The following is a 14,411-nucleotide window of genomic DNA, read 5'->3' on the forward strand; positions in this document are numbered from 1 at the left end:
CACACATCTTCTAATATGTACAACAGTGGCGATTACCACATTCACCCCCTGTTAAAATTGAGTCCGCGGGGGTGGTGGAGAACTATATACAGAGCAGGTTTAATATACAGAAGCGAAAAAAAAAAAAATCTCGTTCTGAAGTCCCGTACAAGGTGGTTTGATAGTCCCGAACTAATGATAGATTTAGCCGGTCCGGGGCCTTGATGTGGCGTTGGGAGCGACGCAGTGGTGGCGGCGATTCCGGTGTTGGTCTGGTCCTCAGTGACTCCGGGAGAGTGCCAAAATTCCCTTCATCCTCGGGCGTGGGCAGGGGGAGGACAGATGGTCCTGGGGGCGGGGGGGGGGGCGGGGGGGGTGCTGCTGGGTGCGCCGGGGCAGGGGGGCTGGTGGGTGGTGGAGCCGGGCCGGAGGGATGTGTGTGTGTGGAACCTGCTGGTGCCAGGTCCCTGAGGGAGACAGTATCCTGGCGGCCGTCGGGGTACGCTACGTAGGCATAAGACCATAAGACCATAAGACATAGGAGTGGAAGGCCATTCGGCCCATCGAGTCCACTCCACCATTCAATCATGGCTGATTTCAACTCCATTTACCCGCTCTCTCTCCATAGCCCTTAATTCCTCGAGAAATCAAGAATTTATCAACTTCTGTCTTAAAGACACTCAACGTCCCGGCCTCCACCGCCCTCTGTGGCAATGAATTCCACAGACCCACCACTCTCTGGCTGAAGAAATTTCTCCTCATCTCTGTTCTAAAGTGACTCCCTTTTATTCTAAGGCTGTGCCCCCGGGTCCTAGTCTCCCCTGTTAATGGAAACAATTTCCCTACATCCACCCTATCTAAGCCATTCATTATCTTGTACGTTTCTATTAGATCTCCCCTCAACCTCCTAAACTCCAATGAATATAATCCCAGGATCCTCAGACGTTCATCGTATGTTAGGCCTACCATTCCTGGGATCATCCGTGTGAATCTCCGCTGGACCCGCTCCAGTGCCAGTATGTCCTTCCTGAGGTGTGGGACCCAAAATTGCTCACAGTATTCTAAATGGGGCCTAACTAATGCTTTATAAAGCTTCAGAAGTACATCCCTGCTTTTATATTCCAAGCCTCTTGAGATGAATGACAACATTGCATTTGCTTTCTTAATTACGGACTCAACCTGCAAGTTTACCTTTAGAGAATCCTGGACTAGGACTCCCAAGTCCCTTTGCACTTCAGCATTATGAATTTTGTCACCGTTTAGAAAATAGTCCACGCCTCTATACTGGGGTTTAGCATGGACTAACTGCACCCTTTCAACCAACGGGTCCGTCTTGTGGAGTTGGACGTGCCTACGGAGAAGTACGGGTCCTGCAGCGGAGAGCCAGGTCGGGAGCGACACCCCGGATGTGGACTTCCTGGGGAAGGCAAAGAGACGTTCATGGGGTGTGTCGTCAGTGGCGGTGCAGAATAGCGACCGAATGGATTGCAGTACATTGGGGAGGACCTCCCGCCAGCGGGAGGCCGGGAGATTTCTGGACCGTAGGGCCAGTTGGATGGCCCTCCAGACCGTCCCGTTCTCCCTCTCCACCTGCCCATTTCCCCGGGGGTTATAGCTGGTCGTCCTGCTGGAGGCGATACCCCTGCTGAGCAGGAACTGACGCAGCTCATCACTCATGAATGAGGATCCCCTGTCACTGTGGATGTAAGTGGGGAAGCCGAACAGAGTGAAGATTGTGTTGAGGGCATTGATGACGGTGGCAGACGTCATATCGGGGCATGGGATGGGGAAGGGTAATCTGGAGTATTCATCGACCACACTGAGGAAATATCTGTTACGGTCGGTGGAGGGAGGGGCCCTTTGAAATCCACGCTGAGGCGTTCAAAGGGGCAGGAGGCCTTCACCAGGCCTGCGCGGTCCAGCTGGTAGAAGTGCGGTTTGCACTCCGCACAGGCCTGGCAGTCCCTGGTGATTGTCCGCACTTCCTCGACTGAGTGGGGCAGACTGCGGGCCTTTATGAAATGGTACAACCGTGTGACTCCCGGGTAACAAAGGTTATCGTGCAGGATCTGGAGTCGGGCCACCTGTGCGCTGGCACATGTACCTCGGGATAGGGCATCTGGGGGCTCGTTGAGCTTGCCGGGGCGATACAAAACCTCGTAGTTGTAGATGGAGAGCTCAATCCTCCACCTCAAGATTTTATCATTTTTGATCTTACCCCGCTGTGTGTTATTGAACATGAAGGTTACCGACCGTTGGTCAGTGAGGAGAGTGAATCTCCTGCCGGCCAGGTAATGCCTCCAATGCTGCACAGCTTCAACGATGTCTTGGGCCTTTTTTTCGACGGAGGAGTGCCGAATTACGGAGGCATGGAGGGTGTGCGAAAAGAATGCCACGGGCCTGCCTGCCTGATTGAGCGTGGCAGCTAGGGCGACGTCTGATGCGTCGCTCTCCACTTGAAACGGCGCCGTCTTGTCTACTGCGTGTATCGCAGCCTTGGCGATATCGGCTCTAATACAGTTGAAGGCATGTTGAGCCTCGGCTGTCAGGGGGAAAAGGGTGGACTGGATGGGTGGGTGGGCCTTGTCCGTGTAGTTTGGTACCCACTGGGCATAGTATGAAAAGAACCCCAGGCAGCGTTTGAGGGACCTGGGGCAGTGGGGAAGGGGGAGCTCCATGAGGGGGCGCATGCAGTCGGGATCAGGCCCCAGAACTCCGTTCTGGACCACATAGCCGAGGATGGCTAAGCAATTTGTGCTGAATACGCACTTCTCCTTGTTATTAGGTGAGGTTGAGGAGAGTGGCGGTGTGGAGAAATTTGGCAAGGTTGACATCGTGGTCCTGCTGATCGTGGCCGCAGATGGTGACATTATCTAGGTACGGGAAGGTGGCCCGCAACCCGTACCGGTCGACCATTCGGTCCATCTCCCTTTGGAAGACCGAGACCCCGTTGGTGACGCCGAAGGGAACCCTGAGAAAATGGTAGAGGCGGCCATCTGTGTTAGCCGTTTTAGTTGCTGTGAAATGAAGAGTCTAAAGTTCTTGTTCCTTTACACCAAACACCATTTATTTAACTTCCACAGCCTCTGCACAAAACTCTTAACAACACACCACCTGACAGAGGCCACCTGAAGCCCCTTTACATATCAGTGTCAATTAATGGATACTTAACATAAATGAGACAACTAATTGCAATGTCTCTTAACCCATTACTTAACAGCCTTCCCTTGCTTGGAGAAAAAAAAGTAATTAGGTGAAAACAAAATTTCAAGAAACTCAAAAACACACACATGATTTCCCCCCTTTTGTTTCTTTTTTTTGTTTGGACAAGAAAGAAAAAGAAACAGTCACAGAAACAAGCGCCCTTCATTAACAATATCCAAAAGTTTCTGTGAACTCGCCCCTCTTTTCGTAAAACAGTCTGACAGTTGATAGCTCCTGTCGACCCATTTAATTTTGTTATTTCCCCTCTGTCCAACATCTGCTTCAAACTTGCGATGTCTATCCATAACCTCTTTTCATTGACACTTTTTGTAGAGTGCACATTTTCCCACAGGGATTTATTGTCAATGTGACAGTCAATAGGTATATTACCCAAATCCCCTAATCCCAAAATTTCTGTCAATATCATACTTATATAAAAGGCCATATCCACCGTCTCTACAAGGCTTAATGTCTCAGCAGCCAAAGTGCTTTTTACCACTCGCCTTATTTTCTTTGTTTCCCACACAAGCGGGCAACATTTACCATTGTTCTCCAAAAGGAAAATTATAAAACCTCCTGCGCTTGAAACTACATCACATAAATTTGTGTAGGAGGCATCACTATAAACTATGAGTTTCAAGTGCTGAAGGTCACCTAAAACCGGAAACCTCAAAACACACTGCTGCATTTTTAGTTTGGCCAACGCTTTATTTGCTCTTATTAGATCTTCCACTTTGGGATCATTCATTTTTGTACTCAACTCTAAGACATCAAAACTCATGTCCGGTCTAGTCTGTCTACCTAACCAGTTCAGTTGCCCAATTAAACTTTGCAGTTGCTCTTTTTCTATATTTGAAACCATTGCGTCTTTTTGTGAAACTCGGCCATGACTAATTGCTATTGGGGTGATGCTTTCCAAATAAGATTGCTGACATAAAGTTGCCCCTAACTTAGTCTGTCCAATTTCCAGTCCAATATATTTAAATGCACCGGAAGCCTGACTTCCAACCCTGAATTCTTTCCTCAAACCAGAGATTACAATAGCTTCAAAATCACTCGTCCCACCCCACAAAAAATCATCGACATGCATCATAAAAATGCCAGAAAGATTTCCTTTATAGTGCCAGTAAAACATTGCAGGGTCTGCTTTCAACTGGCAACAGCCTAACTTTAACAAAACTGACCTTACTGAAAAATACCAGACTCTAGATGCATCATTTAATCCATATACACATTTGTTCAACTTCCAGAGTACCCTTTCTATGTTAGCTGCTTCTTTAGGAGGACAGAGAAAAATGTCTCTCTGGAGCTGATGCCCCTGCAAAAAGGCAGCTTTTATATCTATAGATTTGCATTCCCATGCCTTTGTGGCTAATAGAGCTAAGAAGATCTTTAAAATAACCTTTCCTGCTGTAGGTGAATCTACCCTTAAATCCTGATCTTCTAAGTTTTCTTCAAATCCCCTTGCCACAAGCCTGGCCTTTGCCTTATAAGTTCCATCCGGAAGAACCTTTTCCGTGCAAATCCATCTGTGGGATAGAGCTCTTTGTTCCCTATCTGGTACTTCCGTGTATACCCCAAATTCACTCCAACTATGCAATTCTTGCTGTTTAGCTTCTTTAATAACTTTTTCATCCAATTTATTTGAAGCCACCAAAATCTCACATGCATGTGGGCTTCTACTTCTATTAGTATTCGTAGTCTTACTCATGTTCCGCGATCTTGACAAACTACGTCCCCTCTCCCGCCTGGTATCTCGTTCAGTACTGCTACTGCGTGATCTTTCCCTTCTGCTGTAGGATGTCCTTTCAATAGTTCTCGACCTTTTCCTGCGGACCTGTTTACTATCCGATGTACTATCTGAACTGGCACTGCGTTTCTGTGTCCTCCATTTTTGAACTTCGTTTTCCCAATCCATTGTCTTGACTCCTTCCCCTGAATGCTGTACATTCAACCAATGTTTATACTTTCCAGTGGCCTTCCCTGTTCTACTAATAACAGTTGCATCCTTCCATTGACTAGACCCTTCAGGCAAGTATGTCACTTTTGTACCATCTTTTGGCAGTTGCCCTTTCAGAAAAATGGCCTGTTCTAATTCACCAGAAGTGTTGTGTTCCTCCACAGAAACCCTGTCTATATCAGTTAATTGGTCCTCATAGTTCTGTAACACATGCGTACCAGATGACTCTGGTTCCTCGTCGTGTCTGTCTGCTCTGTCTAAATTTGAAAATTTGTAATCTGTCCCCATTATCCTTGATGAATGTACCCTAACAGTTTGATTACCATGTTGCAAAATAATTATTTTGCCATCTATGCCTATGATCTTCCCTGGGCCTTTCCATTCATTAGAATTGTCTCTCTTATAGTATGCCATGCCTCCTTGCTGAAAAATGGCATCTGATGGCCGTACGTTATGTCTTAAAGCTCTGCGAATTCTTTCAGAGACTTCTGCTTCCAAAAAAGCTTTTCTACTGCTATGTAATGCATTTAAATGTTAAGCAAAACCAAAGCTAATTGTAGTCCCCTCCCAAGCTGGAGGCTGGTCATCCAAAATGGACAGAATTTTAGGACTTCTACCAAACACTAATTGATAAGGACTATAGCCCCCAACCATCTGCAATGACTTCTTTGCATGTACTGCCCATGCTAAAGCTGAATTTAGCCTGCAATTTGGTCGATCTGCCAAAATTTTCCGAAGCATGTCATCGATGACAGCATGATTTCTTTCACAGACACCATTACTAAATGGGCTTTCTGCAGCCGTATTCATAACTCTGATATTCATGTTTTCACACATATCCCTAAACTCATCATTAGCAAATTCTCCCCCATTGTCCATAAGGTGGACCCATTCCTGTCCCTATCCATTTTTCCATGATTTGATTACTCTCTTTTCTTTGCTTCGTACAATCGTTGATTGACTAAATCTGGTTGTTAAATCTACAAAATGCAAAATAAATATACAATTTGTTTTATCCCAGATCTTAAAGTCCATGGCCACAATGTCGTTAAAATCCCTGGCCAAAGGTAGGGTTACTATCGGTCGTGCTGGTGTCCTTCTGTACTTCCTACAAACTTCACAGCGGTCACTAACCTGTTCTATCAGTTTAGTATAGTCATCATCCCTTACCCCTGCATCCTTTAATAAATTTTTCACCTTCCGAGGAGACGGATGTGCAAATTGCTTATGCAGTTTTAATACCACAAGCTTTTTATCAGCTAAAGTCCCATTTTCAACTGCCATTAACACATCCTTAACCACTCTACTTGAAAAATTATTTGTCAGTAATGGAATACAATAGTGTCCCGACTGTGTGAATTGTAATTCCACCGTCTTTCCAAAAACTATTGCCTTATCCTGTTCCATATCCAGTTTCATGTGTGCTTTCTTCATCGACGGTCTGCTCAGAAGCAAAGGTATCTCACTTGATACAACATCCGTGCTAATGAAATGATTCACTCCGGCAATATTTTCAGCGACTTCAGAGTATTATCATCCCCAAACCTGAAACTTGTGGAACTTTTAAATTCCTTAACCTTGTTACAATTTTCAGCATTCAAAGAGTCCAGGTAACATTTTAACCAGTCAATTCCACTCACAGTAGATGTGCAGCCACTGTCCAATACAGCACAGTTGAAGGATTCTGCAACCAACTCCCTCATTACCGGCTTAAAACTGCTTGTCAATAGGACAATGCCTTCTTTCTGGTCACTATCTTTTTCCTCTTCTGACTCTTCCGTGTCATGTGTCGCTTCAAACACTCTATCATATCGAGTTGGACAGTTGAAAGGATAATGGTATTGAGAGTCACATCGAAAACATCGATTTATCATGCCCCGTGCATTTCTGGGGTTCATCTTCCTATTGTAGGTTCTAACTGGGTTTCTGTCTTCATAATTTCCTTGTTTCGGTCTCCGTCTATAGTCTTGAGCCCTGTTCGTAGCCATACGATTTCGCCATCCTGTTACTAGTGTATCTTCCATATTCTGCCTTATTGCAGGCTGACCTATTTGGGTCATCAGAGCCATCGGAATCGAATGTTTCCCCAGAAACTTTTGTAAAGCTTTTGTCATCTGTTCGAATAAGGTATCCTTATCAGTAAACTGAACTCCTGTCAAAACCAGGAGCCTATCCATGTTGCTCACTCTAGCACAGTCAAGTAATTTAAAGGCCAACACAGACTGTGGAAATTCCAGATTGTGTTTCTGCAGCCTTTTATATAGTCTGCCAAATTCCGTTATATAGTCTTCCATGGAGATATCCTCCATTTTCCGGAACTTATCAAAATCCGACCATGCTTCATACGCACTTAACAAGTCATCTTTCTTATAAATCTTATCCATATAATGTAATAAAGTGACCAGACCTTCTTCTGAGTCTAACTCTTCCAATTCCAGCTCAGAAAGCACTTTGTTTCAGATTTTACTGCCATATGGTAGAGAAAGAGCCAATGCCATACCTTGTTTTCTCTTTCCCAAAGCAGTTACCTTAGTCCACATAACTACTGCACTTCTCCATTGGTCGTACGATTCCCTTTCAGAAAATAAGGGAGGATAGTCATATCGAGCCATCTTTATCCTCGGTTCAGCCATAAATCCCTTTTTTTTTCTTTTCTCACTCACTCCTTGGTTGGATCTGGAAAAGTTGTATCTTTCAACCCTTCACATTTACACAGCAACCATCCTCTGCTACCAATTGTTAGCCGTTTTAGTTACTGTGATATGAACAGTCTAAAGTTCTTGTTCCTTTTCACCAAACACCATTTATTTCATTTCCACAGCCTCTGCACAAAACTCTTAACAACACACCACCTGACAGAGGCCACCTGAAGCCCCTTTCCATATCAGTGTCAATTAATGGATACTTAACATAAATGAGACAACTAATTGCAATGTCTCTTAACCCATTACTTAACAATCTGCCTCAAAGGCAGTGTATGGGCGCTGGCGCTGGTGCATGGCCTTACGGATGGGGAGCTGGTGGTAGGCAGATTTAAGGTCTACAGTTGAGAAGACCCGGTACTGTGCAATCTGATTGACCATATCAGATATGCGTGGGAGGGGGTACGCGTCGAGCTGCGTGTACCTATTGATGGTCTGGCTGTAGTCCATGACCATTCTGTGTTTCTCCCCAGTTTTCACCACTATCACTTGATCTCTCCAGGGTCAGTTGCTGGCCTCGATGATGCCTTCCCGAAGCAGCAGCTGGACCTCGGACCTGATGAAGGTCCTGTCTGGTTGCTGTACCGTCTGCTCCTGGTGGTGACAGGTTTGCAATCCGGGGATAGGTTTGCGAATAGGGAAGGTGGGTCAACCTTTAGGGTCTCAAGGCCGCACACAGTAAGGGGTGGTAGGGGCCCGCCGAATTTCAATGTTAGGCTCTGGAGGTAACACTGGAAGTCCAGGCTGAGTAGCAGGGCAGCGCAGAGGCTGGACCGTGAGTGTGACTATACAGTACCCACGGATCGCCACGGAATGGGATCCGGAGGCCAGGGAGATTCTTTGATTGGCGGGCTGTACCGCAAGGGAGCAGCACCTTACCATATCTGGATGATGCAGCTTTCGATGCTCCCGGAGTCCAGCAGGCAAGAGGTCTCGTGCCCGTTGATCTTCACGCTTGTCGAGGCAGTGGCTAGATTGTGCAGGCGAGACTGGTCAATCGTGACCGAGGCAAGTCGTAGCTGGTCGTTACTGGTGTCGAACAATAGGGTGCCCGTGGGGCACGGGTCCTGGAACAATGGTGGTGCCTATGTGCCGTGGGGAAGACAAGATGGCGGTGCCTGATGATCTTGGGATGGACAAGATGGCGGCGCCCACGGGCCGCACGTGGTGGGGGTTGAAAAAGATGGCGGCGCCCATGGGCCGCACATGGTCCGAGAAGGGGAAGATGGCGGCGCCCACTGGCCGCACATGGTCTGAGGGAGAGAAGTTGGTGACGCCCATTGGCCGCACAAAGTCCGTGGAGGTGAAGATGGCGGCGCCCATTTTCCGTACGCGAGGGGGGTCGGGGTAATAGCGGCGACTGAGCGGGCCTGGCACACAGCAGCGAAGTGCCCCTTCTTGCCGCAGGCCTTGCAAAGGGCGGTGCGGGCCGGGCAGCGTTGGCAGGGGTGTTTCTGTTGCCCGCAGAAGTAACATCGGAGGCCTCCAGTGTTGGTTGGCTGGCGCATGGCACAGGCGTATTGACTGGGTGAGGCCCCAGTGGAAAGACGTTGAAGCTCAGCCTTGAGTAGAGTATCTGGATTATCATAGAATTTACAGTGCAGAAGGATACCATTTGGCCCATCGAGTCTGCACCGGCTCTTGGAAAGAGCACCCTACCCAAGGTCAACACTTCCACCCTATCCCCATAACCCAGTAACCCCACCCAACACTAAGGGCAATTTTGGGCACTAAGGGCAATTTATCATGGCCAATCCACCTAACCTGCACATCTTTGGACTGTGGGAGGAAACCGGAGCACCCGGAGGAAACCCACGCACACACGGGGAGGATGTGCAGACTCCGCACAGACAGTGACCCAAGCCGGAATCGAACCTGGGACCCTGGAGCTGTGAAGCAATTGTGCTATCCACAATGCTACCGTGCTGCCCACATCTTCTGAGCTTCTGGGATTGGATCTGGTGCAGACCTGATGTAAGCTTCGAAACAAGCTAGCCAGTGTTGAAAGTCCTTTTTGGCGTCGCTTGGTTGTGGATCCAGCTGCAGGTGATCCGGCTTGATGCGGAGGTCCATCTTCTGAAAATCTTAGAGTAATAAACTGATGCACGATCAATTGCACAGAGACGAGAGTTGAATACAACTGAGGCTTTATTACTCTAAGATGTGTGGCCCCCTACAGCAGCTGGCGAAATGGCTGCTGTATGGGGAGCACACATATTTATACTCCGCCTACTGGGCGGAGCCCGCAGGCAAGGACTATCACCGTACCTGTAGTACAGGGTCTTACCACACATCTTCTAATATGTATAACAGTGGTGATTACCACATCCTTCACTGTCGCTGGGTCAAAATCCTGCCACTCCCTCCCTAACAGCAATGTGGGTGTAACTACACCGTGTGGACTGCAGTGGTTGAAGAAGACGGCTCACCACCTACTTCTCCTGGGCAATTGGAGATGGGAAACAAATGCTGGCCGAGACTATGATGCCCACATCCCCATGCAACAATGAAACCATTGGAAAATTAAAAAAAACAGAAAACGCTGGAAATATTAAGCAGGTCTGGCAGCATCTGCGGCGAGAGAAACAGAGTTAAAGTTTCGGTTCAAATCCCAAAAGAAGTAAACGGCAAAATTTGAAAATTCAGGGTATCTTGTCGGAACTACCCTTGCATGTCTTGAAAAGGAACTCCAGAGTTCCTGATTGTTACAGACCGGGGCGTGAACATTTTGAACTGGTTTTCCCTTCTGGGATACGAAGAGGCTATATTCGACTCAAAAGGTAAAATGAAAACCTCCGCAGGTGCTACCGGAAAATGTTATGTTTTTATCTCAAATTCCAGCATCAGCAGCAGGTAGTTTTATTACATTGGAAAAGGTAGCACAGTGGGGTTAGCACTGTTGCTTCACAGCTCCAGGGACCCGGATTCGATTCCTGGCTTGGGTCACTGTCTGCACGTTCTACCCGTGTCTGCGTGTGTTTCTTCCGGGTGCTCCGGTTTCCTCCGACAAGTCCCGAAAGACGTGCTTGTTAGGTGAATTGGACATTCTGAATTCTGCTTCGGTGTACCTGAACAGGTGCCGGAGTGTGGCGTGTTATAGGGCCAATCAACTAATTAGAAGAACTAAAAACTAATTAAGGGATAAATCGAAGGGGACCGCTCCTACAAAGAACATCAGGAGCACAGCCCAAAAAGAATTAAGAGGTACGGAAACTTAAAAACATCAAACCAAAATGTGAAAATCGGGGTCGGTAAAGCAGTCCAACCCCTGCGGTGTTCTTTATAGGAGCAGCCCCCTTTGATTTATCCCTTAATTAGTTTTTAGTTCTTCTAATTAGTTGATTGGCCCTATAACACGCCACACTCCGGCGCCTTGTTCGTGTACACCGAAGCAGAATTCAGAATGTCCAATTCACCTACCAAGCACGTCTTTTGGGACTTGTGGGAGGAAACCGGACCAAGGCCTCAAGTGTGCCCATGGACACCGCATACTCCCTCTCCAGGGACACCCGGCAGTGAATAAAGCCACGGAAGAGGGGCAGACAGTCCGGTTGGATGACCCCTGGTCGCCCGCTCCCTGGACCTGTTTATGTCAAGTTTCGCCAGGCCCAGGAGAAGGTTCATGAGAAGGCCCTCCGCCTTGCCCGTCCCCCTCCGCCCCGGATGCCCATATATCAGGAGCGTGGGGCTGAAGTGGGGCTGGTTTAGCACAGTGGACTAAACAGCTGGCTTGTAATCCAGAACAAGGCCAGCAGCGCGGGTCCAATTCCCGTACCGGCCTCCTCGAACAGGTGCCGGAATGTGGCGACTAGGGGCTTTTCACAGTAACATTATTGAAGCCTACCTGTGACAATAAGCGATTATTATTAAGTGATAACAAAATCTTAACAACGTTGTCAAGAAACCAAAAAGGGAGTGCAATCTAGGGCATTGAACATAGGCGTGGCTCACAGACTCCACAAGTCTGCAAAAAAGGCACGGTTCTTTAACGTCCATGAACTGGTGCACCGGAGTGTGGCAACAAGGGCATTTTCACAGTAACTTCATTGCTGTGTTAATGTAAGTCTACTTGTGACACGAATAAAGATTATTATTAAATAGTTTGGGAAGCACTGGGATAGGTGAGTGTGTGGGATGTCCCCAGGTGAGGTGGTCCAGGTGTCCACCTGCTGATTCCGGCTCCTCCCCCCCTCCCTCCGCGGGCGCTCTCTCCGATTGGCCAGTTCCCTGGGCCCGCGCGCGCGCACATCTCTGTCGTCACACAGGAGGTGACGTCGCGCTGTCAACATGCAAAATGGCGGCTCATCATCGGCAGAACACCGCGGCGCGAAGGAAAGTCCAGGTAAGGATCAGGGCCCACCACGCCGCTGCCGGACCCTCCGCCCGGCTCCCCGTGCTCCTACAGCCCCCCCGAGGTCTCCGCCTTCCTCCAGCAACCCCTCTCCCCCGCCCGGCCGCCTGCTCCCCGCGGCCTCCGCTCCCTCTGTGCAGCCTGTTCAAATCCAGCGCCTGGAGCCGCTGCCAGGAGGAGGGACTCGACTAGACCCCATTAATTTATATCTTATTTCAATCTTCAATAAACCCGTGCCCGTTTGAAAAACAGTGGAATCTCCACCTGGACCATCTTTTAGTCCCCTTCAATCTTTCCGTATGTTCACTTGCTCCAGCTCAATCATCTTCCAAGTATTTTCTCCAGTGAATTCGTTCCGATCGCACAAGATGGGAACTCTGCAGATGTGCGGTTGTCTCCTTGGGATTTGCGTTTTTATGCGGCGGTAATTATTAACCGCACCTACAAATTTTATCAGCAGGATTTACCCATCGCTGTTGGGAAATTGGTGTAGGGCGAGGGGGCACAAGCAGAGTGGCTTGGCCTGATTGGCCTGTTTCCGTGCTGTAAATTTTATTAACTTTACTTTTAGTATGTCGTTGTGCTTGTGGGATGCTTGCTATTTGTTACCTCCAAATGCTTGCATCAGTAATGGTCCTTGTGTTGTTATCTCGCTTTGATGTTCTGAGAAGTTGGGAGAATGGCACTAAGTAAATTGCTCATCTGGAGACCAAATGGCCCCCTCCTCCGCTGTACAAAATGTGATTCTGCTGAAAGCGTCCATGGGAATACAACTCCAGTTGTGTAATAACAACTTCCGTTTTGATGTATTTAAAAAATGTTGTATTTCCAAATATCCAGAACCAGGGGTCACAGTCTGAGGATACAGGGTAGACTGTTTAGGACAGAGATGAGGAGAAATCTTTTCACTCAGAGAGTGGTTGGAATTCGCTACCACAGAAAGTAGTTGAGGCCAAAACATTATATGTTTTCAAGAAACAGTTAGATATAACACTTAGGACGGAGTAGGTTAAAGGATATAGGAGGGGAAGGTGGGATCAGGTTATGATAATGATTGAGTTGGATGATCAGCCATGATCACAATGAATGGATGAGCAGGCTCAAAGGGCCGAATGGCCCCCTCCTGCTCCTACTTTCTATGTTCCTAACACCCTCTCTGTAGAAAAGCAGAATATGGAGTGTATTGTATTGTCACAAATATTGACTGAAGTAGAGACCATTGTTTAAGAGAAATTTGTACAAATCTTTGCAGATGAGTAAGATGCATAGCAATGGCGGGTGGGCGGGGGGGGGGTGCTTTATAGCCACAAAGTAGAAAATTTTGTAAAGTTTGTGCAACAAACAACAACAGCTTGTACTTATGGCGGCACGGTAGCACAGTGGTTAGCATTATTGCTTCACAGCTCCAGGGTCCCAGGTTCGATTCCGGGGTTTGTGCGCTGTGTGGAGTCTGAATGTTCTCCCTGTGTCTGCATGGGTTTCCTCCAGGTGCTCCGGTTTCCTTCCACAAGTCCTGAAAGACATGCTGTTCGGTAATTTGGACATTCTGAATTCTCCCTCTGTGAAGCCGAACAGGTGCCGGAATTGGCGACTAGGGTTTTTTTATGGTAACTTCATTGCACTGTTAATGTAAGCCTACTTGTGACAAAGATTATTATTATTATAAATGACTGGTCTGTGGCAAACATCATTAAACCAGGTATTGCGATGAACGTTATGGTTTACTTTTCCATTCATTTAGCTGATGATGCAAAAGTAATTCTTATAGTCAGTTTTCAGCTACACAAAATCCTCTGGGTTCCAGTGACATTCATAAATCCTTAAGTGTCTTGTCAGGGAATTTATGAATTTCTTCATACCCACAAAGTATTTTTTGTTAGAATCCCACAAGTTTCTGAGCTAGTCATTGTTCCACATTCAGGGGAAATTCACTGAATACAAGGAAATCATGCAAAAGCTTTAGAAATCACTAGTTTGCCCTCAGCTGGAGTATTCATAGATCATAGAACAGTACAGCACAGAACAGGCCCTTCGGCCCTCGATGTTGTGCTGTACTAGATAATTCTGGGCACCCCATTTTAGGCACGGGGTATGCAGACGAAGAGCGGCATAGTAGCATAGTGGTTAGCATTGTTGCTTCCCAGGTTCGATTCCTGGCTTGGGTCACTGTCTGTGTGGAGTCTGCACGTTCTCCCCGTGTCTGCATGGGTTTCCT

At 47.5% G+C, this 14,411-nt stretch overlaps 1 protein-coding gene across 1 annotated transcript in view; it reads left to right on the top strand.

Moving 5' to 3' along the window:
* The first annotated feature begins 12,109 nt into the window (after positions 1 to 12,109).
* The window catches only part of LOC140424761 (WD repeat-containing protein 48), a 163,934-nt gene continuing 161,632 nt past the window's right edge, over positions 12,110 to 14,411 (top strand). The window contains exon 1 of the mRNA XM_072508141.1: positions 12,110 to 12,187. Coding sequence (XP_072364242.1) covers positions 12,140 to 12,187 — 48 coding nt within the window. The 5' untranslated portion in view covers positions 12,110 to 12,139. The remainder of the gene's footprint in view (positions 12,188 to 14,411) is intronic.

Source organism: Scyliorhinus torazame, chromosome 6 (assembly GCF_047496885.1).
Source record: "Scyliorhinus torazame isolate Kashiwa2021f chromosome 6, sScyTor2.1, whole genome shotgun sequence".
In the NCBI taxonomy this organism is placed as follows: Eukaryota; Metazoa; Chordata; class Chondrichthyes; order Carcharhiniformes; family Scyliorhinidae; genus Scyliorhinus; species Scyliorhinus torazame.